At 40.2% G+C, this 26677-nt stretch overlaps 2 protein-coding genes across 9 annotated transcripts in view; both read right to left on the bottom strand.

Moving 5' to 3' along the window:
• Positions 1-1402: 1402 nt before the first annotated feature.
• Positions 1403-13399, bottom strand: LOC117973023 (ribitol-5-phosphate transferase FKTN-like). Of its 5 annotated transcripts, none has more exons than XM_059023489.1 (11): positions 13268-13398; positions 7802-7885; positions 7158-7350; positions 6944-6991; positions 6435-6635; positions 5929-6206; positions 4883-5015; positions 3945-4074; positions 3548-3681; positions 2705-2829; positions 1403-2453 (listed from the first exon to the last, which is right to left on the bottom strand). In XM_059023489.1, the coding sequence occupies exons 3-11, from the start codon at positions 7257-7259 to the stop codon at positions 2240-2242; spliced, it is 1365 nt and encodes a 454-aa protein (XP_058879472.1). In that variant the 5' UTR covers positions 7260-7350; positions 7802-7885; positions 13268-13398; the 3' UTR covers positions 1403-2239. The 5 variants fall into 5 exon arrangements, with proteins under 5 accessions (XP_058879472.1, XP_058879463.1, XP_058879479.1 ...); XM_059023480.1 differs by having other exon boundaries at positions 13253-13398; XM_059023496.1 differs by lacking the exon at positions 7802-7885 and having other exon boundaries at positions 6435-6632; positions 13253-13399.
• A 3835-nt stretch (positions 13400-17234) lies between these two features.
• LOC117420995 (FSD1-like protein) overlaps positions 17235-26677 on the bottom strand; it is a 32946-nt gene continuing 23503 nt past the window's right edge. The window contains exons 10-14 of one of the 4 annotated variants that reach the window (XM_059023507.1): positions 25117-25149; positions 22925-23022; positions 21944-22195; positions 20939-21027; positions 17235-20198 (exon numbers count right to left, since the gene is read on the bottom strand). In XM_059023507.1, coding sequence (XP_058879490.1) covers positions 20076-20198; positions 20939-21027; positions 21944-22195; positions 22925-23022; positions 25117-25149 — 595 coding nt within the window. In that variant the 3' untranslated portion in view covers positions 17235-20075. Of the gene's footprint in view, positions 20199-20938; positions 21028-21943; positions 22196-22924; positions 23026-25116; positions 25150-26677 lie in introns of all 4 variants that reach the window. The other 3 variants (XM_059023502.1, XM_059023514.1, XM_059023511.1) reach the window with 3 other exon arrangements.

Below are 26677 nucleotides of genomic sequence, written 5' to 3' on the forward strand. Positions count from 1 at the left end.
TGGTGTGTTTTTATGCAGCTCTTGGTTACTCACTTCTACAATGGTTTGCACCTTGTAAGAGGTGAAAAGTTTTTGACAAAAAATCATAATGGGTAAGGACACTAATTTGTTTTCAATTCCCATAACATCACTTTCAAAACAAACCATTGGGATGATTAAGTTGCCGTGGTAACCAGGCAGTCTCATGTGGCTCTGTGAGCTCTGTGCCTCACTACTGCAATCTTCCAGCTTCCTGCCTCTGTGTTTTCACAACGGGAGAGAGAATGTTCAATGCGCTGAATTTGTGACATTTAAATCAAACTGCAGGCGCGTCTCATGGACCTATGTTAACTTACTTGTATACATGCTTAACTGTCCTACAATATGTATTCAATATATATTTTAAAAGAATAATAACTATATAAAGAATATGCAAAATGTCTTCATAGATAGTCAGATAGATGACGCTCAGCAGGCCATGCCTCACTTGCCTGTGATTTCAACAGCCCCTTCTATCAGGTGTCACTCTCTCTCCTAACACCAGAAAATAAATAATTGAAGGTAAAGATATCAGGGTTACACTTTCAAGAACTGGATCAATACTTTATTCTACATTGTGGAGTTCTCCGTTAGATACGGGGGTACTATGTTCTATGAGTACCATAAAGCATTCTCCGCTAAAGCTGCCGCCATCTTATTTTCCTGACTTTAGACCTCTTTTAACCGCATTTTCAGCGGTTCGTGAGCCGAAGCCTGCAGACTCTGCGCATCCACAGCCCACTCTACTTTGCTCTGTCCAAATACAATCATGATACAGCATCACAGCATTTAGGATAAACATTCCAATCACGTGGACTATTAATCACAATAATCAAATCTATTCTACCCTCCGCCAAGCCAATCTATCTTATGTGTTTTCTGGTTCCCGAAGTTGCTGAAAAGCCAGCCTTTGAGGCCGCTCCCTCCTCTGAGCAAAAAGGCTCCCGCCGGTTGGGAACCTCTTTACTTTTCTATCCTATCCCCTGAGGCCACTCCTCAAACTACCTCTCCAAGTAGCAATCTTTCACTCCAGCCCCGGGAAATATATATATATATATATATATATGTTACACTCAGTCAGGATTCGGTCAATCATCGAAAAAAACTACCACGTCTCGATTCGAGCATTTACAAATTATCAAACAACAAAACGAAAGGTTATTCTGGTCTTTGAGCAAATTATTTTGATCAAATTGCGAAATGGAAAATATTAAACAAGCAAAGAGTGAAACAGAAGAGAGACAGCTTCTTCAGTCTGTGAGTAAAGGGATTTACTCAAAATGCAAAATGTGCTTTGAGCAAATGCAGTCCCCGATCAGATTTTAAAGATGCTGCTCAAGCAATTAATTGTGGGGTGTAAAAAATGGGCATCAAGTGAAATACAAACTTTTTAACAGTATTTTTTTTTATTGAATGAACATAAAATCAGTAAATTATATTTATAAGATACACATCATTGATTCATTATTTATGTGTTTATTATTTATGCAGGAAGTAAACCAATTGAGACCGTGGTCTCATTTGCAAGGGGGTTGTGGTAAACAATTTAGGAGGATAGTGATCTCAAACATTAAACTCCAAGAGTCGGAAATAACGTTCGTAATGTTCTTCCGTGATTCATAAAATACAGTTTGAGGAAAAAATGAACACAATTAAAAATGTTTTGTTTTAATCACATTATAAGACTATAGACTATAGACCATATTTAAAATGCAAAAGCCCAATTAAGACATAACAGTTCTGTAAAACAGAGTACTTAGTCATGGAAAATGCAGAAAAAGTTGATTTACATCCCTAGTGGAATAATTATTATTATTACTATTTTTTGTACTTATTCAAATTGAGGGGGTACTTAAAGGGTGGAAGATAGTGGTCAACAATCCCAAAGTGAGTTTATGCATTCAAGATACCAACATCAAGTGATAAAAACACATATTCCTTATGTACAGGGTCGTTTTAAATGGCAAAAAAAGATTGGCCACGCCTATTCTAGGATGGCTCAAAGCTGCTGAGAAGCCTTAGCTACTATTTTATTCAGAAAGAGGTATTAACCAGCAATAAGGACTGATGATTCAATGGCCATATTACACAACCTATGCACAAAATGGATACAGCTGGGCTGCAACCCCTCTCTGATTTCTCAAAGAACTGAACCTGAAGCTCCATTTGAGGAAACTCCATGTGATGCTGTTTAAACTGCTCTTTGTTAGTGCATCCCGACTCAGTAGACTTGAATGACGTCATCCCATTCTCCCACAGGCCAGACCCCGTTCTCCTGGACGTTGGCTGGAGAACTCTTCCAGTCCCACGTCTTCACCGGAACGTTCCAGCTCTTACCGTAATTCGCTTCAATGTAATCCATTGTCTCACAGGGAACCTGGACCTTGAGCTCCACCAACTCAGTCCAGCACAGGGTAAACTTTGGGAACATGTACCTGCACAGGTCAGGTCAGCTGGTTAGTATCAAATGCAGTTCAGTTCAGTTAAACGCCTGCTGATGTTACACAACTAAAAATAAAACTCCTCAAAAATTGCATTTGCATTTTTTTTTGCCTGTATTTAAATCTGCAGAAGTTTAGATAAATTGCATAGTCGCCCAGGATCTTTGGAATATAACTGCAGCTTTAATGTATCTAATCACTTTGTAAAATAAAGAAAAAGGGTGGGGGGCAGAACTAGAACCTACTTGAATTTTTTTCCACTCTTGGCCTGGGTCCCTCCGTTCCACACATGATCCTCCTCCTCATAGAAGAAGAAGATATCGAGTTTCACGTCTTGAGCCTGGAAGGAGAGCTCCAGGCTGTCTTCCTTCTACAATATACAGAGAAGCACTTGGTAAATCCTCAACACGAAGAGTGGAAGCCTCACGTTAACACATCTGGTGCTTAAGACCAGATCATCCAAAATAAATATGTTTTGAAAGGTGTTTTTTAATAGTCAAAAAGTTGTCTACATTATATGAAAATATCAGACCTGTTGATGCTTCTTGTTATCAAATGTTACCAGTATAATAAAAACCCAATTTGAAATAAAAGGCCAATTGTTTTTTTTAAAGTATGCTTTGCTACCAGAGCTATAACAGACCTAACCAATGGCATGTATAACCTCCTGCTGTTATTTGGCTCTCAAATTGGTTAAGGGAGGAGGAAGCTTCTGTCCCAATAGCAAAAACTGTAAACAGCCGATTGCACAAAAGGAAAAACTATAGATGAATGAACTGCCACCAACAAATTATATTTGAGTGCAAAATCAACCAACTGTGGGACCCTGCAGCTTTAAAGGGTTCATATTTTTGATTTATAACAAACCTTTTCATCCTCAACAACTAGTGACCACGTTTTTTAGAAACTGTAATAACCGCCACGGCTGGTTTAGAAAAACATATGCAACTTTAAAAATGAACCCCTTAAAACACTAAGGGAATTGCCTCCTTCTATTTTAACAATGCTGCAGTAAGTTTAAAAACAAGACACCTCACATTCAGTAAATATTATTTTTTTGCATTACACAAGTCCTTTATATTGCATACCTTTCCAAATTTGTGCTTCAGCGGAAGGCCTGCCCTCTGGAATGCTGGGATAATGTCTGACCTGTAGTCCTTTATCCATATTCCTAGGTCGACATCTTTACTGTGTGGAATGACACTGCACTGCCTGAACCAGCCTACAAAAAAACAGAAATATAGATATAGATGGATAGATAGATAAATAGACAGACAGATAGATAACATGCATGGGAACAGTGTGGAAATCCCTGTAAATTGCATGAACCACCTATCCATGGTTATCCTGGGTTTATCCCTAATAATACATGCAATCCAGTAAACTGCACAACAAAATCCAGTAGAGGCTTTATCCCGGCAGGGTGAAGGCTGATCAAATCAACCAACGAGATTCTAACTCTTTAGTTCCAGCTCAGGCCCTTACCCAGACAGGTCCCGCTGCTCAGCCAGAACCTCATTCCCAGGCTGTTCAGGGTCCTGGCTGCCAGATGAAGCAAGGTCTTGGCATTCTTCCTGAACTCTATTGCCTCCTGGGAGGTATCATCAGGGTACAGCTGTAGTGGGAATTTATGCAAAGACATTTATCCAAAAGCATGTATTTCCCATAAAACACATTCACCCTTAAAAAAATAGAATCATTAGGTCTTCAATCAAAACATTTACCATATCCCCTACAGTTAACATTAGGCTAAATGAACTCATTATTTTAAATTACATTTGTATAGAGTTATTTTATATACAGGGTGATTAGAAAGTAAGTTAGTATTTAACACATAATTGTATGTCCACAAGGGGATATACTTTGTTTTACTACAAAGCTGTAGCACTGCCATTTGTGCAACATAATTTTTTTAGTTCAAAAGAATTCCGTGCAACAACAACACTGTACAAGTATTGAGATGGGTAGCTAATTATGCGCTTGATAAGTTCTGTTTAAAGTCTTCATTGTTGCACAAAGCTGAATATTTCACTGTATAAAGAATTCACAATCTTACCCAGGTATGACAATTTTCTGTTGCTCAAGAGATATTTCGCTTCACTTCTCCCTGTTTTAAAAATGTGTATTATTCATTCTAATGCCCTTGTAATGGCTGTTTCACGGAATGTGCTTTTTGCATAAAACATATGCCACCTGGTGGTCACTTTTTTTTTTTTTTTTTTTTAAAACATCAGTTACTAGATTTTTACCAACAACCAATACCAAGGGTCATACCATCCTTAACTTTAAACACTGAATCATAAGCTCTTCAGTTATACAAAAAAAGTTAACGTAGACAAGCATTTACAAGTGTGTCTTTATCAATGTATTTTGTGGTTTTATATAATTATACAGCATTCCAAATCAAGCAACAGTAGGCAGACCTGATAGAAAGCCCGTGCCTCCTTGTATCTGCATTCCAGAAACCTGGAATTGGCCACTTCACCCAGAAATCTCGAGACGTTCTTCGGAATGCGTATCTCCAGACCATCAATGGAAGTCAGCAGCAGCTCTGGTCTGAAACATTAGGAAAGATAGCTATATGCTGTATACATTTATTTTTGTTTTTGTTGTAATAAAATGGTGACGCACACAGTAACCCACAGAGTATTGTTACCCAAGTAGTGGCAACGCGTCTGTTTACACTGGCCTGCTCTTACAATCTGGAAAGACTGCCAAGGTGTCCAGTGCCAACTTTACCAACTGTGCTTCTGAGATACGGACGACTTCAAAGTTAAAAAACAGAGCTTTACTATATCTAACCAATTGTATATAAAAATAAATAAATAAAATACATTAAAACTGCAAACCTGAGAGGAATGGGTATTTTTTTACATTTATATTTGACCACAATTTCAAATTCAGATGTTTTACTCAATAGATCTTTGTGTAATTGAATACTATAAGTGCTCAGAATTATATATATATATATATATATAACATTCTGCATTAGAACATAAGAACATAAGAAAGTTTACAAACGAGAGGAAGCCACTCAGCCCATCTTGCTTGTTTGGTTGTTAGTAGCTTATTGATCCCAGAATCTCATCAAGCAGCTTCTTAAAGGATCCCAGGGTGTTGGCTTCAACAACATTACTGGGGAGTTGGTTCCAGACCCTCACAATTCTCTGTGTAAAAAAGTGCCTCCTATTTTCTTTTCTGAATGCCCCTTTAAGTAATCTCCATTTGTGACCCCTGGTCCTTGTTTCTTTTTTCAGGTTGAAAAAGTCCCCTGGGTCAACACTGTCAATACCTTTTAGAATTTTGAATGCTTGAATCAGATCACCGCGTAGTCTTCTTTGTTCAAAACTGAACAGATTCAATTCTTTGAGCCTGTCTGCATACGACATGCCTTTTAAACCCGGGATGGGAGGGTCAATATTGTTGGACACCACTGTATATTCCAGACCAACGCTGATAAACTGCTTACCTGTCATACACCCCGGCTTGGTGTCCAAAATCCAGTTTTCGGAAGGGCACAAACTTCCTGTCCATGTTCGGCTTGAGCCGCAGGGGTCCATGCCAGAGGTAGTTGCCGCTCCTCTCATAGAATACCACAAGGTGGATGGCGTGAGACTGCAGCCTGAAGATAAAGTGCAGTGGGATCTCGGTCCCAGACAAGTCATCCATGCTGGCCAGGCGAGGGTCCTTCCCACGCAGCTCTAGAAACTCAAACCCCTTCTCCGCAGCCGACTTGGCCAGGGCTGCCTAGTCACCAAAACAAGAGGGATCCACTTTAGTTGTGTTGGGGATTATAACTTCTGTTTCACTTTAATATCAAAATGTGTATTATGAATGACATGTTTTACAGAATTGCCCTCTAATAGCATAGAAAATAAGTTCTACAGGTAAAACTAGAACTACTGAACCCAGCATGCTCTCCCTTTTATATCCATATTATACATACACACAAGACAAGAAATGTGTATTACTTACATCATATTTCCACAGTTTGGCTAACAGTGCAAATGTAGTAAACTCTCTCCGGGCACAGAAATACTTGCAATTTGGCCCTTTAGTGTCACTCTCCCTCAGATGCTGTGTATCTGGAGTTAGCAAGCCCAGGGTCACGGGGTCGATGAGGTACACTGGCAAGTTGTGTCTGCCCACCAAGTCGAGGAACTTTTTAAACACCTGCTAAAGGGAGGACCGAAATCAAACTGATGGTTTCAAACATGTGGTCGAGGGTACATTTCATTATAATTAGTGACTTCACTCCCTTAACTCGTTATTAATGATGTAGATACAGTTATAAATGTGTACATGCATTCTCTCCTTACAGCACAGTTGTTCATGGGACACGGTTCAGTGTATTATATGAATATACCCAAAATGTTATTTTAATATGACGGTTTAAAATTCCCCACTACATTCAAGATAATCCCTAATTCATTTCTACCAGAGGTAACATCAACTCCAAAAAACAACATGTGTGTGATACTTACCCACTGTGCATCATTTGCAGACAGGCTATTAAAATTACGCACTCCATCCTAAAAATAAGACATCATGTGTTATTTGAAGGGTCTCGCTGACAAAACCACTGATTTACAGTAAATACAAACTACTGTTAAAACAACAAAAACTCAGGGCATCATTCGACATCACACAATTCATCACAATTTAAAAACTAATTAAAAAAAGATAAAAACAGCATACCTTTGACAAATACTGCTTATAATAATACAGCTGGAATAAGAGGAATACTGAACTTGTCACAGTCAGGAGGGCCAAAATCACAGACTTGTTAATCCTAGGCATTAGTCCTCCTCAGTTTCTTTGTTATGAAAAAACAGTAGATGGTATGGGGTGCTCTTGTTCATCTTTACTTATATTTGCGATGACATTTATCCTGTTGGAAACAATGTGACAAGGTGTATTTATTTTTCATAGGGCTGGGATTACAGCTCCCATAGCATACAGTTCCAGCTTTTGTGTTTTATTAACCATTGTGTAAAGAGCACGGCGGTGTTTCATTAAACCCACAGTAAAACCCAGAATGGCTCAAATGCATTTGCAATGGGAGTAATATTTTCATCCGGATATTAATAACAATTAATTAATTTGGCTTCTTTAGAAACACACTGAAAATGTTTTATAAAAAACAAGAGTAATTTCATTAATCTTTATAATAAAAACCTTTACAAAACTCACATGATTCATTGTTGAACTTACAAAAATGAAATACTGTAAATCATGAAGATTGAAATATCATAATGAATTGTACATATCAACTGTAATGTAGGCTATGCATTATTTAAAAACAACAACAACAAAAAAAAACAAAGTAGTGTGTAAATCACCTTCTCCAGCGTTAATATGGATTACAGTGCCTTGCATAAGTATTCACCCCACTTAGACTTTTCCACATTTTGTAGTGTTACAACCTGGAATTAAAATGGATTTAATTAGGATTTTTTGTCACTGATCTACACAAAATAGTCCATAATGAAGCGGGGAAACAAATCTACATATTTTTCAAAATTATTTACAAATAAAAAACTGAAAAGTCTTGATTGCATAAGTATTCACCCCCTTTGCTGTGACACCCTGTCACAAAGACGGCCAGAGTGGGTGGCGTCAGACCGGAAGCAGGAAGGAATTCAAACACAGACAGACGGTGATAGTGATGAGCTGAGTGCAATGGCTGCACTCAGCGTTTAATAACAAATAAAAGGTTTGAACAATGGAATACAAAACAGGACACGGCACTTGACGCCAAAATAAACAGACAGACAAAACGACTAAACACTTAACAAACGGTGCACGGAGACAAACAAACACGGTGAGTACAAACAACTATTATATTTATATCACTTATTTTAACTCCTTTCTCTCTCACCCGTTCTCCTCTTCCGAACACCCAACCCTGACTGAGTGCTACGTGTCTCTATATATACTGTTGTGCTGGGATTCAATTACTAATTAATTATTCACTTGAATCCCAGCACGTGAATTAATTCTGTGCAACCCCGTGCTCACATATTACATTTTAAATGCACGTGCGTGATGTGCAATCCCGTGCCTAAATACAAATATACACTTTTTACACACGTGAATCACAGACCCGTTTATATCCCGTGTACCAATCTATACACCAACATTAACATACGCACGCATATATACAACACAGAACACACAAATGCACACAGGGGCGGGGCACTTTGCCACATATACCCCCCCTTGTGCGCAGCACACATGGCCTCAACGGCCACCTCCCCCCTTAAATACCCAGCAGTCCAGGCCAAAGTCTCGGGCTGGGAAGGGAGGCTTTAGTGGGCCCATGGCTGGACATGCTGTCAGCTCCCCTGCCGGTAGTGGCACGGCTGACAGCATGCTGGTCCCGTCCTGCAGCGAAAAAGCTGCGGGGGCAGGTGGTCCCCCGACCTCCCCCTTCTTCATAGCCGGCAGCTCCCTCCTGTGGGGCTCCGGCCACAAGAACTCCTGCAGCGAAACTGCTGCTGGGGAAAGTGGTCTCCAGACCTCATCCCCCTTCTTCGTGGCCGGCAGCTCCCCTTTCTGGGGCTCCGGCCATCGTACTCCCTGCGGAGGTACGGGCAGCAGAGGCAGCTCCAGCTCCTCTGCTCCAGGCGGTGGCGGAGGCAGAGGCAGCTCCAGCTCCTCTGCTCCTGGCGGTGGTGGAGGCAGAGGCAGCTCCAGCTCCTCTGCTCCTGGCGGTGGTGGAGGCAGAGGCAGCTCCAGCTCCTCTGCTCCTGGCGGTGGTGGAGGCAGAGGCAGCTCCAGCTCCTCTGCTCCTTGCGGTGGTGGTGGCGGAGGCAGAGGCAGCTCCTGCTCCTCTGCTCCTTGCGGTGGTGGTGGCGGAGGCAGAGGCAGCTCCTGCTCCTCTGCTCCTTGCGGTGGTGGTGGCGGAGGCAGAGGCAGCTCCTGCTCCTCTGCTCCTGGCGGTGCTGGCTCCCTCTGCTGTGGCGGCTGGGCATGTGCGCGCCGTGCTGCCTTCAGCAGCATAGCGAGAGGCTGCTGGGGGACACCAGCATCCTGCCCTTCTCCCCCCCAAAAATTTTCAGGGGGTTGAGCCTGTAACCCCTCCCCTTCCGGCTCTTGGGGCTGAACCAGCAGGCATTTTCCCTCTGCTGGTGGCTTGGGTCCCAGGGCTGTGGAAGCCCCGACTTGCCTCCCTTTGGGCTGTGGACGCACCGACTCCTCCCTTTTGGGCTGTGGACGCACCGACTCCTCCCTTTTGGGCTGTGGACGCACCGACTCCTCCCTTTTGGGCTGTGGACGCACCGACTCCCCCCTCTTGGGCTGTGGACGTTCGGGCTCCCCCCACTCAGGCGTAGGACGTTCGGGCTCCTCCCACTCAGGCGTAGGACGTTCGGGCTCCTCCCACTCAGGCATAGGACGTTCGGGCTCCTCCCACTCAGGCGTAGGACGTTCGGGCTCCTCCCACTCAGGCGTAGGACGTTCGGGCTCCTTCCGCTTGGGCTGCGGACGCTCAGGCTCCTCCCATTTGGGCTGTGGACGCTCAGGCTCCTCCCATTTGGGCTGTGGAGGCAAAACCAGCAGGCATTCACCCTCTGCTGGTGGAGATGGGGACAGCAGGCATTCACCCTCTGCTGGTGGGCCTGCTACCTGGGCTGCTGTTCCTTTTATCGTTGCCTCCAGGTAGCTGAGGAGAAACTCCACACCTTCCTCCAAGGTGTTTGGGGTGTGTTCCTCCTGATAGGCCTCCCATCTCTCACTGTCCATCATCCACAGGGCCCGGACGATTATGGGCAGAGACTGGGCCTCCAGCCCAGCATTCTCTAGGAACCAGCCCCGCAGTTTGATGGCGTCTTCTGCCATTGACCTTTTTTTTTTTTTTTTTTTTTTTTTTTTTTTTTTTTTCCCAGACCCCTCCTGGTCTGACGCTTGGAGGCGCGGCTATCCCACTTCTGACACCACGTGTCACAAAGACGGCCAGAGTGGGTGGCGTCAGACCGGAAGCAGGAAGGAATTCAAACACAGACAGACGGTGATAGTGATGAGCTGAGTGCAATGGCTGCACTCAGCGTTTAATAACAAATAAAAGGTTTGAACAATGGAATACAAAACAGGACACGGCACTTGACGCCAAAATAAACAGACAGACAAAACGACTAAACACTTAACAAACGGTGCACGGAGACAAACAAACACGGTGAGTACAAACAACTATTATATTTATATCACTTATTTTAACTCCTTTCTCTCTCACCCGTTCTCCTCTTCCGAACACCCAACCCTGACTGAGTGCTACGTGTCTCTATATATACTGTTGTGCTGGGATTCAATTACTAATTAATTATTCACTTGAATCCCAGCACGTGAATTAATTCTGTGCAACCCCGTGCTCACATATTACATTTTAAATGCACGTGCGTGATGTGCAATCCCGTGCCTAAATACAAATATACACTTTTTACACACGTGAAACACAGACCCGTTTATATCCCGTGTACCAATCTATACACCAACATTAACATACGCACGCATATATACAACACAGAACACACAAATGCACACAGGGGCGGGGCACTTTGCCACACACCCCTAAATAAGCTCTGGTGCAACCAATTGCCTTGAAGTCACATAATTAGTTGAATGGAGTCCACCTGTGTGCAATTAAAGTGTCACATGATCTCAGATTAAATACACCTGTTTCTGGAAGGCCCCGGAGTTTGTTAGAGCATATCTAAACAAACAGCATCATGAAGACCAAGGAGCTATCAAAACAAGTCTGGGATAAAGTTCTAGAGAAGCACCAATCAGGGTTGGGTTATAAAAAAATATCCCAAACTTTGAACATCCCCTGGAGCACCGTTAAATCCATTATTAAAAAATGGAAAGAATATGGCACAACCACGACTCTGCCTAGAGAAGGCCGTCCACCAAAACTCAGTGACCAGGTAAGGAGGGCATTAGTCAGAGAAGCAACCAAGAGGCCAATGGTAACTCTGAAGGAGCTGGAGAGATCCACAGCTGAGATGGGAGAAACCGTCCATGGGACAACTATAACCCGGACGCTCCACAAAGCTGGGCTTTATGGAAGAGTGGCGAGAAGAAAGCCACATCAAATCCCGTTTGGATTTTGCCAAAAGGCATGTGGGAGACACAACAAACATGTGGAAAAAGGTTCTCTGGTCTGATGAGACCAAAATTGAACTTTTTGGCCTTAGCGCAAAATGTTATGTGTGGCGCAAAGCCAACACTGCTCATCACCCTGAGAACACCATCCCCACGGTGATGCATGGTGGTGGCAGCATCATGTTATGGGGATGCTTTTCATCGGCAGGGACTGGGAAACTGGTCAGGATTGAGGGCAAGATGGATGGAGCCAAATACATGGAAATTCTAGAGGAAAACCTGTTTCAGTGCAAGAGACCTGGGACTGGGGCGGAGGTTCACCTTCCAGCAGGACAATGACCTTAAACACACAGCCAAAGCTACACTGGAGTGGTTTAAAAACAAAACTGAATGTCTTAGAATGGCCCAGTCAAAGCCCAGACCTCAATCCGATTGAGAATCTGTGGCAAGACTTGAAAATTGCTGTTCACCAACTTGAAAATTGCTGTCCCCATCCAACTTGACAGAGCTTGAGCAATTTTGCCAAGAAGAATGGGGAAAAATTGCCGGATCCTGATGTGCAAAGCTGGTAGAGACTTACCCAAAAAGACTCACAGCTGTAATTGCTGTCAAAGGTGCTTCTACCAAGTATTGACTCAGGGGGGTGAATACTTATGCAACCAACAAATGTCTTTTTTTTTGTTTAATTAACTTTGGTGTTACAATAAAAAATATTTTGCACCTTCAAAGTGTTCAGTATGTTGTGTAAATCAAATGGTAAAAATCCCAATTAAATCCATTTTAATTCCAGGTTGTAACACTACAAAATGTGGAAAAGTCCAAGAGGGGTGAATACTTATGTAAGGCACTGTAGCTTCCTATTAAACTCGTTAGGAAAGGGATGCATTTGAAGTAGTGGCGTTCATTTGTTTCTACGGGGTCACACTCCACAAACAGAACAGGCCCATATGGGCAGTTTGACATTGCATTTTGAGCAGTAAACGTTTAGTTTTAATAAACAACAAGCAATGTGTAATTCAGCTGTATTGCACAGACTTAGGTACTAACTAACATATCTTTCAAGTGTCCATCACCGTGGATTTCAGTACTCTCTACATCTCAATTTATGCAACGCTGTGTTTTCCTTTGCTGCACTATGATGCAATATACTAGGGATAGCGGTACTTATTTCTAATACTCCACCGGTGTGCTTGTATGATTAATGCAGTTTCACTAAAATGTGATTTACCTCCATTTCTAGTCACAGAAAAAAATACCCAATGAATAATGATGCACTCTTTCTGGTTCTTTAGCTTAGTTCCCTTATAAAACTTGACTGCAGTGCAGTGTACCATACAGTAAAACACAGTTACAGTAAATCAGTCAACCACGACAAAGCACCGAGAGAGGTATGGAACTGGAAAAACACGATAAACATAGGTAGGTAAATGTGTTTTACATAAGCGGCACATAAAACGTATTATGGGATTTTTAAGACTGAATGTCTCCTGACTGTCCTTACTACAGTACGATTGAGAGACGATAATGTCTGGAACGGCACACTAGAGACAACAGAAAACAATTCAGTACAATAGAATGCGTTAAAGAAATGAAAACCCTCCACAACACGTCAACTTTTGCATGAAATGTGATTGATACATGTCAGTTGTGGGGGGAAAATGAAACGAATAAATAGAGATGCATATTCTTACTGTCCCAACGCTTACTGTGCAGTTTCATGATAACAAAATAGAAATCCCATAGCGTCCATTGAAACACTCAGGGTAAGTCTGCGCAGGTTCTGCGGAAAACCTGTCCAAATTCATCGTCTGCGTGAACTCAGCCGGAAAAGACGTCACCAGGTCACGCATCCACGGCTTAAAAGTCTGCACAGTCGCGCAGCTTCTCAAGAGTTACTGCGCAAGCGGTGGCTGACAAAGAAGTGTGTAGGCAACCAGATACAATCCTCACTCCATGTGCTACTGCCACCTAGTCAGGGGGTGTGAATCGCCTTCCAGTCATGTCATTAATTATCTTATGAATGATTTGTAATACAAATTAAAATGATTTGACTCTTTTTACACACAGTTATTATACTTTTCAAATATTCAGATATTTATTCTAAAGGTTTAAACATGTAAAAAAAAAAAAAAAAAGCTAAACGGTTGAAATGAACCTAAAACCGCTCTGTTATTTTCAGCAGGTGTAATTGGTTATTGATGAAAGGCTTCAGGGACAGGGAATAACCTACTTTGAATTAAGGAGAATAAATCAGCTTTAATAACAGGTAGTTGAAGTGAGATATGTGACCATATGTGCAAGTATTTGAACTATTTTTGTCCCAGATCAAAATACAGTACTGTCTAACAACCCCTTTGTGAGAGGGCGGGGGGGAATCCTGTCCGTTATAATACTCATTAATTTGTCTCACATCACAAAACATACGTTTATATTATATCTTTATAGCAGGGACTGTTTCTACTATACATTTTTCTGATCATGCTGTAAATTATGAAGCTGGTGGAGCACAAAAGGAACTTCGATTGCATCCACTTCTGCGATTAGAATTTCTCTCAACACCATCTCCATTTTGGTTCTGCTCAGAACTGTTGTTCATCTACCAAAGCTGTCCACGCTCCGTCTGCACAGACCGTGACGTTACGCGCAGACTCCCGTCTGCAATCTAGCCGGCACAAAAGTGTCGTGAACGCACCCTCAAACCCAGGGTCTGCTCCGAAGCTGAAACCAACCAGCTGACTCATGTCACATGACAAACTCAAGTAGACCACGTGGCTATATCCTAAAACTAAAGGTTTGTTGAGAAGGTGCTGAGACACTGAGTGCTGCTGAAAAGGATGCAGCAGCAACACCCTGTTGGTTTTGTTTGTATTAGTAGATCTTGGCAAGATAACAACTACACTTTAAAATTGAATTAATTTTATATGTGCCTTCATTTATGATGTTAAAGGTGCCCTGCAAAGCTGGTGTAAATAAGTTTGTTATTACTGTTGCCCATTTAGTGACCTAGTGACGCCGAAGGTTCATGGGATCTCTGCACAGTGGCAGGTAATGGATATGCACTACTGACTCTGAAGTAGATGTTTGCACCTCATTTGGAACATGGTCCCCTAATATGTCATAGCATCTTGGACTGTCCTTTCTGGTCCATTTTACATCCGTCAACACAGTTGAGCAAGAATGGAATTGACCTTCACCTCAGGAAGTGAGACAGATTTAATTTTGCAGCAGTGTGGTGCTTGAAATGAAAGTACAACATAAAATGAATCAAACAAAAAGATGTTCAGCACAACATTTATGAGTGCAATGTTGCCAATGCCGAGAGATAACATAATCCACCACTTGTTTAATTTGGTAATGCACCCTGCCTGTGAGTGGTCTGAGCTAGCTGGACAATTGAGGATTTACCTGAGAATTCTTTCCAGTTTAAATGCATTATCTTTAATTGGCTTTCCATTTGATTACATTACCAGCAACCCAACTTTGGCACTTTAGGGACTGGTCAGTCATTCTCTCTATACATCCGTAAGTTTAAGTCATATACCATATTGTCAGAATTCAATTTTCATTGCAGATGCAGTGAATGTACAAACCAAATTCAACTGAAAACATTATTCAAAATAATAATAATGCCAAAATAAATGTTTTTGTGGAAAGCTGATAGGTTGTGTAGTGGGTAGATTACGCTCCCTGCTGCTCATAGCTTTTACAGCAGAGTGATTTCATGCATGGGAAACCACCCATTTATATTCCAGTCAAGACCTACCATAAAAAAAGCTGTGAAATTCCACTTCATGTGTTCTTGTCATTGTGTCAATATCATCAAGGCATGCATTTCTCCTGTGTGTAATGTAATTTGCTATCTCTGCATATTTAAACCTGCAGTTGAAGATCTACGTTTATACTTACAGTTTATTGCTTTATGTATCCGTACCTCTGATGTGTGCTATACTGGGATTGCAGTAACACACTACCAAGAATACTGATGTGGGTCAACTACAGAATACAGAATAGAATTGAAGACTTTAAGGTTTACTTCGTAAGGTATTAAAGATTGTTTTAATGTATTACAGTAGATCCAGTGCCATTCTCAATGCTTATTTTATCATTGTGTGCATTTCATTTCTAATACTTTCAAATTCACTCTGAAACGCCTCTACTACACTATAGACCGTCACTCTCCTCCATGTTGGAAAGTCCCTTATCATTTCTTTGCTGGATAGAGAAAGCCTCTCTCCAATCAGAACTCCACATCAGTAAACCTATAAGAAACTGAGGGGTCCATTTGATTTATAATCCTTTAAGACAGAGCTTGATTTTTGCATACGTCACCCAACCGTGGATAAATCTGGATTACCACAACACATAGGTGATACAATCCAGCGGGTGCCTTGCTACTGTAAAATGCCCAATACAATCAAGCTGTCTTATTCAGGTGGGGTATAGGTTGATCACATCTCCCTGTATGTCAAGAACACACATCTGTTGGCTACCAGTGTTGTTTGTCTACCTGACATGGTTTCTTTTATTTTTACCTCAGAGTTTATGATTGACGGCTGGTTTCCCCTAGTTAGTGCCATTTTCTGCGGTATGCACAACATACCGAATGACAAGGCATTAATTCCAACCACCTACAGCCTGTATTAATAGCCAATGTGTAAATCAGTTCACAGGACATAAGCATATTACCAAACTAATGTACTTTCATTCTTTGTACCTGTGTTAATAGCTGACAAGTTCAGTATATGTGTCAGGAATGGGTCGCACAGTTGGGACTCTGTGTGTAAATCTGATACATCTCACAAGCGAGACATGGAACAAAACCAAAGTGTATGGAGCATGACAAGACATTTCAGATACATTTACAGTAATTCCTAAATTTCACATTAACTTCCCTGCAACACATTTTATTGATTTTTTTTTTGTCAACTAAAAATATGGTTCAGCATTTCATAAATGCATATTTTATTTGGAATATTAGACATATATAACAAGGTTTTCATTCTCTCCATTTTTATTGACTGCCTTAAAGATACATCTGAAACAGAAGGTGCAAGTCTTCCCCCTTGTGGTCAAAACATGTTGCTGCAGTCTGTACAAACACAGACAGTGAACACTACAGATAAGCAGATTTGTGTGTTCCTTACAGCATCCTATATTGACTCAAATATGAGAGGTTGAGTATTTATATCAGTGAAATCCTGATGTTGAGTAGTTTTTTCTTCAAGTAATAAACCACATTACTTTATCCTTACCAAGTTGCATCACAATTGGATAATTGTTCTCTAGATACTGTACATGTGAAACATATGTACACCTCCACTATCCTTGTCATCATACCCTCCTGCAGGGTATCATTTATCAGTGACATGATATGCAGATCACTTACACACTATGGCCAACGTGTATAGAGTGCATTCCACTAAACAGTGTGTGTAACCAAGGCTCCTGTTTAATAACTGATTTCAATTGATGAGCAGGGGTTAAGAGACCTCCCCTATCAGCTTGTGGGGGTCCAACATCAGAATTAAGAATTCAGTTTTGTTATGAATAAATAAATAGCAATAATACAAAACATCTATTACATAATACCTTTTTACTTCATGTACATGTTTTTAAGTGTGTAGTGTGTATGCACAGCATATTTACTGTACCTTTACAAGAAGTATTCCGATCTCAAATTATGAGCTTTATTTTTTATTTAAAAGATCTTTGTACAGGGTTTATCCTTTAAAACATTTCGACTCACTCGATTGCTATTCTTCTTCACTTGACATAAAAGCTCTTGTACAGCAGCACCCTGTGTTAGAAATATACATTTTAAATCAAAGGGGGGGGGGGGGGGGGGCGGGATCAAACAAATAATCACAGTAATTACAGTTTGGATAGTTCAGGATAATGAGACACATTTTAAAGCAACAGATGTCCAACCATTCTCATCATGTCCCGTACCAGTAATGTGACCCCATCTAAGGCCTACATTTTCATTCCATGCTGCCCAAAGGACACTTATGGGGTCAGGTGGGGTGCTATTACCTGTAACACAGGAAGTGAATGGGGAAAGGAAAGCAAGTCAAGTACTTCTTGTTTAATTAATGTTTCACCTGAAAATAAAGAACTGTCAAAAAAAGGGCTTGTGAGAATGCTGTTTGAGGTAAGAAATTATTATTATTATTATTATTTTTACTTTGGTTATTACACCTTTAACCCTTTGATTCCTACCTCAATTCAACACACCCCTGTGAATAAAATGCATACAGAGTTCAAACTACCCAGTTTAGTACTTAAACCAGGATTTAAATACAGTATTCATTTTGAACTACTCAAATTAAAACACACATTAGAAATAAATAAAACAAAACCTGTTCAGAGCCTGTGTCAATTAAGATATTGATATATACTTTGGTTGGCTCTACACAGCTTGCAAATCAAGCTCCGGGTGTCTATCTTACTATGCAACCGCTGAACAGTTAAATTGGGTGTTATTGACGTAGCCGATTCAAAGGGAAAATAGCTTAAAAGAAAGGCAAGCTATGAATAAATGCAAGTCACTACTGAATACAAGATCAATACATGTATATTAAACAACTGGCGATTAAACACGTGAAGGTTTTTGTTTTGTTCATTTTCTCTTACAGTCCTGGTCAATTCCTCTGTACATTCTTTATGTAAATCATTGTTCTGTCCAATCTTTGTAGTTTGACTTTGTAAACCTACATGGATTAAGATATAGGCAATATCTCAATTCATCTTCTGATTTACTATCTTGAAAAGATATGTTTTGTCCTGTCCCCCAATAATGTTTTGGTCTTCTCTTCCAAGTAGTTCTTCTGAATAAACACCAGGGGGCAGATACGGCCAGGTCTGACTTAATACAGCAGCTCTTCCCTGCTTGGCCTTGTTCCTAAGTCAGCAAAGAGCAGCTGACATCAGACTGCCACGTCACATTTCTCCATTACCCAATAAGGACTAAATGCCATTTGCCACTGGGGTCTGTGTGATCACATCACCATCAGCTCAGAACACAAACGGACAAGAGTTCTAAAGCATGTCTTAGAATCATCCCTGAATTTATAGGCTGATGGGTATGCTTCTTCCAAGGTCTATCCCGTGACTAACAACATATCTTGAAGAGAAATGGTTTATATAGAAGCTGTATGCAAAGCTTTGTCAGGGGAAAGACGTGATACGACTGAGTTTAAGACCCCCCTTGAATGAGATGCAAGTCAGCTGAAGAGACTACCACCACATTGTGATGAGCCAGCATTAACAAAAACTCCAACAACTAGTATTCAGCACAACTGTGCACAAGGAGCTTGAATTAGTAGTGTTGTCTTTACCATATCTGTGTGTGGGAATACCACTGTCAGAAATTCTGTAAAGTACTGTATGCTAGTCTAACAAACCGTTAGCACAGGGGGATGATTTTGTAAAATGATAAAGCAGCAAGTTTACACTGCAGATTATGTTTAAGTGGAGGGCGAGTAACTCGAGGGGACCTGGTAAAAGGACCATCAGAACTTGAGGTATGGCGTGCCAAGGTAAGCCACAGAGGAGCATCAGTATAAGCTGAACCGTCATTCCTTTCAGTCTTCCTACCAGCAAAAATGAGGCAGAGGTATTTCAAAAGCATCAGGATAAAGGAGTGCATAAAATGTACTGAAGTAGTTTTAAGCATGTGTCCAGGCAAGAAGCCAAGCCACACTCACGAGCGCACACACACACACACACACAGACACACTCACTTATAAAAAAATAACACTAGAATTGTTCAATTTTTGACTGCTGCCAACACTGACTGGCCACCATCACCTAACTGCATTAAACTATAAATTCCATAAATGCACGATATCATTAATATGCAAGGAATGAAATCTTAAATTCCTTTGAATGTGCTTTCTAATCTTTACTTATGAGTTCTGTAGCTTCAATATTGATTTTTATTGAATTCCCTTAAAGCTGAGGATTGATAACGGCCCAGACACTGCCTGATATTCCTCATTCCAGGAAATGCATGCAATGCTTTGACCTTTAAACTATATTGTTCAATGTAGAATATAGTGTAGGTAGAGCCAACAAAGTGAAAACGTTTGAGTATCACGTGACAAACAGAAGGCACTAAAGCATTCAACAGCAGATTTAAAATAAGTTAAAAATCAATACTGGAGCAACAGAACTTATGTAAAGTCGTTTGAAGCAATTCATTCGGGTGAGAATTGATCTGAAACCGAAAAGGAAGTACAAGACAAAAAATGTAAAAAAAAAAAAAAAAAATCACACAAATCTTTCATCCAGCTATTATTCCCTGACTAAGTCTCTAGCATCTCAATAAAATTCCAAGGGGAAGTAAACAAACTCTTATTACTCAAGGGAATTCAGTATTTAAACAGCTAGGGCAACCAGGCCTTTACAGCAGCAGTCTGACCGCTCCTTGTGTCAATCCAGGTTTCAGGTTTGCTTTCCTGCCGATAGAAACCGCACCGTGCATAAAGAAAGGAAGAATCCTCTTGCTGGTAGCTAATGTACAACACTGTTGAGACTGTTGGCTGAGCCACTCAAGCCGTTCTCTGTTTTCTGGAAGCATTTCACTGCACTGGGGACCTGGAGTCCTGTAAACAATGTCAGCCCTCCACACCAGACCTGCAAGGAAAGCACACCGAATTACTACTGTGAATGTAAAAGGGGACCTGCAATGACATCCACAGGTCAAGCCATCATTCAGTATGACACTAGTTACAGAAGTGCATGCATTTCTAGCAGTCAAAAACACATAATTTTACCTATACATGCCAGTTATTGTCACTTGCAGTTAGGTGCTCCCACTCATTAAAAGATGTCCGATAAACAGTTAACACTTGATAACCAAGTGAGAAAAAGACCAGGAACAGGTTATTGTACTTTTACCTCTAGTTTGACAATCAGTCCTCAAGCAACTCCACTGCATATTGGGTTAATAGGCCACCAGAAAACAATGGACCTATCCCCTGGTACCTTTCAAACCAGGTCCCAGCATCAAAAGCAGGTTAATTTCCACTGAGTCACCCAGACAGGCATACAGCTCAGTGTTGCAGGTGTGGTACAACAAGAGAAAGAGGAGCTCCTTTTATATTATGCTATTCTGATCTCAGTCTGCCCCTTGAACGAATGTTCAGCATGAACTCCAAAAGCCGTGCCTTTTACAAGATCACGTGAGACTCAGTTATATTAGAATACATCTGAAACCGCTAAAATCATCACCACAAAATGTGTGCTGGTGTTTCATTGAGGCTTCTAAAGAAACAATGAGCAATGAACGAGATCTGCTTCCAGTATTTGTTTCTGGTTTTAGATACAAAGGGGTGCCCCAGTGTTTAGAAACCAAAGGGTAAACAGATACTTGCCATGAAAGCTGGAAGAATTGGCTGGGTGAACTTTGTTTTGAATGTGTGCAGCAACTGCTTGGTGTCTGCATTGTAAAATAAGAGCTGACCTAAAGAAAAAAATGAAACAAAATGACAGTTATATTATTATACAAAACACAAGAAAACAACCCCAGTCCCTAGTCAGAAAAAAAAAAAAACATTTACACTGTTCTTTAAGGCAGCTGAAAGTTTATCCAGCACTACAATATATTTAATATTACCTGTGTGAGATCCTAAATACGGTAAAATTGCACAATGTGAATTTTTGAAGCCAGACGATAATCCTCAAAAAACAGACTAATGCTCCTGGTTTTAAGCAATTTTTGTTTCAATAGTTTTCATGGCACAAGGTAATTAGGAACGGTATTGAGAAATATTGTTGTGCTGTTTAACAATTCAAAGTAACTTTGGAGTAAGCTTGTTAATGTATAAGGTAAAAATAAATAAATAAATAAATAAATAAATAAATAAATAAATAGCAACCAAATATACTTTAAATCATATCATCTGGCTGGCAAAATGCATAATGTGTCTGTAATCCGATCTCAGGGTTTTCAATATCTTTTCATGAGTTCACATTATGTAATCGGAAACCCCTTGATTGTATTATTGACTCTAATATAACCAAGCTAGGTTTGGATGGTAAGGTAATCTATGTCCATCTATTTGTCAACTAAGTTGTTGTACCTGGCAATGAAAATGCTGGTAACCACAGCACACAATACTGAAACTCGTAATAAAATGTCTGTGTACTGTAAAATGGTTCCCCAAGACACATAACCTTAATAGCTCATCTTATTGAATAAAACAGGTCACCATGACAAAGTCACAGTATGCAGAATAATGTCTTGCAACAGATAAATTAAATTGGAAGAATGGGCTAAGAAATAAATAATAATAAAAATGCAGATTTTATAAAAAAAATCCCTAGATTTTGTCCTTGTCCAACCAAGTATGAATTTACTCAAAAAGGAAGAGCATTACCTCCATCAAAATCACAGTAGACACCTATCCTGTCAGGGACTGGCATATCCAGGGTCTTGGCTTTGTTGTTGTGTTTGGCTGCGAAGGTGGCCTGCAGCCAGTTATTGACGTGGATGCACCAGCTTGTGTTTGTCTTGCCCAGCTGGTCAAATTTCCCCAGGTTTCTGAAGGCCACACCCAGGCTATAGGATTTGCAGTCCTTTTGGGCCTTCACTTCCCAGTAATGCTGCCCATTGTCAATGCATGTGTCACCTGAAAACTCACAAAGGCAATATGCCTTCAGTTAGCTCAATATAGACAAAGGAAAAGCATTCTTCATCGCTCTTTCACTTCTTGGCTTTCATAAGCTGTATCACTTGTAGGATATGTGTTTTACATGACCTCAAAAAACAGGGTGGTTAAAGTGACAAATCAGTAATGGAGGATAATACCTGTACCTGTAGTCTCAGAGAATTGGAATATTGTACTGTAGGTAGACTAGCCACATGATATGCTCCACATTGTCACAACCTCTGTTGTGCCCCACAGGAGAAGCTATGCACCTCAAATTCTTTTAGAGTGCCAACAGTTTATTTGTGTCCAGAACAGACAATACATACTGACCTTGGAACAGCAAATAAGCAATTTATTATGCCAACAAGAGCAATGCTGTTCTAGCTTTAAAAGCTTACAGCCAGGAATCAAAACTTCCACCAGGCCTTTGCAGTAGATATGCTCTGATCTGCTGTTAACAACATCCTTATGATAATGGATGTTGCAATTGAACAACATATGGACTGAAATGTTGTGAAGCACATCATGTGGTATCTCTTAACTACTAAATTTTAGTGACATGTGGTGAATACATTTTCTCCACCATTGCAGTTTAGTAATGGTCACAGATCCAATACATGTGAGTGTGGCTTTATGTGTCCCTGGCACATCACAGGTCTGTTGAAACAGATTTCCTTTTAATTGTCAGTTATGTTTTACAAAGCCTACCCAGTACTGTGTAGGATTCCCCTGTAAAACGGTCTCTGCTTCCTCTCACTGATGGTGGCCTTGAGGAGACAGATGTCCGTTTGGGAGATGGAGTTCCACTTCTAGAAACATCAGAAGAAAAGTTCAACACAAACTACTGGATAAATATATTAATTAAAAACTGAAGGATGACATGGTAAGAACAGGGCAACAGCTAACATTAAACTGCTGTCCTGCTCTTGAGTCAAAAGTATCCAATACATAGTGTAACATAGTGTAATGGATATGTGATATTGGTATTGGCTTGGAGTTTTATGCTCTTAATTGTTGTAACTAGATTTGGGTCTGATACATTTCCAGGTTTGGTACTGGTGTACATAGACAGACACGTGAGCAGGCTTCTTTATTGTAAAGAATGCAACAGGATGCAAAAGGTAAAACAATATAGCGATTATTGTAAACCCAGTCAGTTTCTTTATATAATGTATATCATTCCTCCTCACAAGGTCAGCATTGCTAAGATATCTCCTTGTATCAGCGCTGCAGCAGTAGTTCTGGAATGTCAGCTGTACTGATGTGATGGGTGTGGGGGAACTCTTTTTCCAGGGCCCATTTGGTGCATGCCTCACATTGGCAAGGAACAGCTGGGTAGTAAATGGTACTGAATGGTCTGCACTCATGTATTCAACTCAATTACTGATTAACCATACACTTATGTCACAATGGTAGAGAAAAAAAAAACAACCGCAAAGTACATGCCTTCATAATTCAGTATCACTTTAAGTTGAAACAGTGAGCTACAGATATGTGATTACATGCTGTACATGTATACATGGGCAGTGATGCTGGCAAACCGTGAGACCTGGCATCCTCCTTCCCTACAATCCCTAAAATTGAGGAATATTAAATCAATTTGTGTCAAAAAGATGCTCCTCTAGTTGCATACCTATGCTTCTTATAAACACCTGAAGTCAAATGAAAGACTGAGACAGATTTACCACAAAGTTTGCGCTATTTAATTCAAATAGGTAGCTTGTTTTTATAAATAGGACCGATATGGTTATTGGTTACTTTTATGATTTAAAATCACCCCTTGTGCGCCTGGTTGCTTACTGAGGCCTGTAGCCAGCAGATTACCTGCAGCCCTAAGTTAGAAGCTGTGCACGGCACTGACTAGACAGATTTGACATGCAGGCGCTTTTAAGCTAGACCCAATTTATCTGTCAAGGAGTCTGTAGTCTGTAAAGAGCGCCAAGATGTGTGTATATGAAAAGTGCAAATTCACAAGAAAAATGTTGTATTATATTGCAATTTATTTTAACAGAGGTGTTAACAGGTGCTTATAAGTTGCAAAATTCTGCTCATGTTTGAGTCATGCTGTGTTATATCAAATATTCAAGGCATTCCAAGCAGAGTATACTGGCAAAAATAAATAAATAAATAAATAAATAAATAAATAAATAAATAAAACATTTTTACTCACCACCAACAAAAACATTTTTGCAAGCATGAAAAAAATAAGCAATTAAAAAAGTTATTAACAGCAACTTTACCCCAAACTTTGCTGTTAATTTATTGTCTTTTTTTGTTGCCATTTCTTGTGCAAGAAAGAAAAAATAAGGAGGAAAACTAAATTAATAGGAGGGAAGCTAAGTTATTTGTAATACATATGGCCATTTATAGATGTTGCTGCTGTATTTTGCCACACACACGAAATAATAATAAAAGGTTTTAAACAACTATACACTTAGCATATGGATTTGGGTAGACATGGAATTGTAGCCCAATTCTCAAAGTGCTTTTCAACATGTTTTTTCTAGTATAATATATGCCATCTATAAATGACCACATCGTATATCATTTTTACACTGCAGATCAAACCTTTTTAACCAGCCACTTTAAGCTTTTTGTATTTTTAAATGAATTAATTCACAGAAGACTCAATGTATGTATTTTTAAAAAGTACTCCTGTTTCTCTGAAACAGGTTTTCAGAATGTGTCGGGAAATACAATTATTTTACTAAGCTTTCACTAAAAGCAGCTAAACCAAATGCTGCTACCCTGGAAATAAAACTCTGCATGTAACACAGGCTGGGTAAAAATGAGTTTTAAAGTGTGTTAAAGATTGTTGCTATTGTTACAAGCTACAGTTCACAGCAGCTTGCTAATGTGGTCAGCTAAGCTAAATCCTACAGCTTGAGTCACAGGATCACCTTGAAGTGTTCTTCAGAATGGTAACATGGCCGCTGTCAGTGAACAAAAAACAAAACAAAACAAAAAAATAAGCAATGGGTTAACAAGCATTTGAATGGTCTAGCACTTCATTACATTGCCCAGAAAGTCATATGCATTGTCGCTAGTGCCTTGTAACAGTAGGATATGATGATGCGGATGTCTTTCATAACCACTTATGACATTACTGTATCCCTGTAGTTGAAACTATCTTTGGGGAATGTAAACAGTAAAGTTCAATTTTAGTTTAAAATTAAAAGGGCATTTCACAGCCCGACACAGACTTGGAGAAGAGATTTTTGTTTCGAGTTTTCTCAAAATAACATTCATTACTGGCCCGGGTAATTGGTAGAGTCCTATCAGTACAGTTAGTGAGCCAGGCTAAAAACCGTAAATTCAGGCTGTTTGCTATCATACAATGTATAGATTAATGGAAACAGAACAACCTTTTTTTAGGATGTGTAATTGTCGGTCAGTACAAAAACAAAAATGTGAGTGACTGGACCAGGGGTCGGCAACTTGTCGGTACACGGACACGCATGTCCGTGGCAAGTTATCAGTATCACACTCACACACACACACACACACACACACACACACACACACACACACACACACAAAATTGTATAGAACTTCTGTTTTGTTTGTCTGTGGCCAAGATGTTTTTTTTGTTTGTTTTTTTAAATGTCTGTCACCACTCAACATGGTGTCGGCCCCTGCACTGGACTATCATGTCTACTTTATTGTGGAATGCCCCTAAATCTAACTGTGGGTCTCCTTTTTTCAATTTAGTGATGAAAGCAGCACAAAAGAAACGTGTTAGATGTCCACAATTTAAATGAAACAAAAGAGTATTGCACATCAATACAGAAAGAAACATTTGATCCACAAACTGAAAGTGATCCTGCCAACTTTCCCTTTTTCTCCTAATAGAAGTGACTAGCCACTTTACCTCCTGTAAAGAGGTAGATAACTCCATGTGAATACAGGATGAGGCCTTGTGTTCCACGAACAATGCATTTAATTAAACCAAAGAAGACAAAGCTTCTCTTTCCCAGACAGCTTCAAATGTACAGGTCAGGTTAAGACAGGATAATACATAACTGAACTTCACGTAAAGTTGTTGACAGACTTTATATTTTATTTTAACTTAAAATATATGCACACGTTTAATTTAATTTTTTTGGCCCAAGACTATTAGGCAGTAGGGGCGTCTCAACACTGCCTGTTAATTGGCACTTTATGAAAAAGAGATAGCAGTTTCTGCTTTGTGCCCATCTGATTCTTGGTCTCATTTTGAAGACCAGTGGCCAGTTGCCTAAAACACCTTGCGTTAAAATTCCACCTTAGTGTTCCCCTGAAGTATTTTTTTTTAGTTTACGGATGATTCAGAAAGCAGCTTAACACATTGAAGTCAATACCCTAGTGTGGCGCGGTATCCTCCCAGCCCAGATGGTAATGGCAGGGATAGAGACTCAGACACAGAAAGCTGCAAGTTTAAAATGCACCAATACTCTCTTTAATAATCAATTAAACAAAAAT

The sequence above is a fragment of the Acipenser ruthenus genome, chromosome 1 (assembly GCF_902713425.1).
Source record: "Acipenser ruthenus chromosome 1, fAciRut3.2 maternal haplotype, whole genome shotgun sequence".
Classification (NCBI taxonomy): Eukaryota; Metazoa; Chordata; class Actinopteri; order Acipenseriformes; family Acipenseridae; genus Acipenser; species Acipenser ruthenus.

Excerpts from the sequence above, each read along its gene's own strand:
- LOC117973023 (XM_059023482.1), bottom strand. The coding sequence starts at position 7,259 with ATGCCTAGGATTAACAAGTCTGTGATTTTGGCCCTCCTGACTGTGACA. Across the intron at positions 6,207-6,434 it reads CCAAACTGTGGAAATATGAT|GCAGCCCTGGCCAAGTCGGC; the intron begins GTAAGTAATACA and ends TTTGGTGACTAG. Across the intron at positions 4,075-4,882 it reads AGGCACGGGCTTTCTATCAG|CTGTACCCTGATGATACCTC; the intron begins GTCTGCCTACTG and ends TTCCCACTACAG.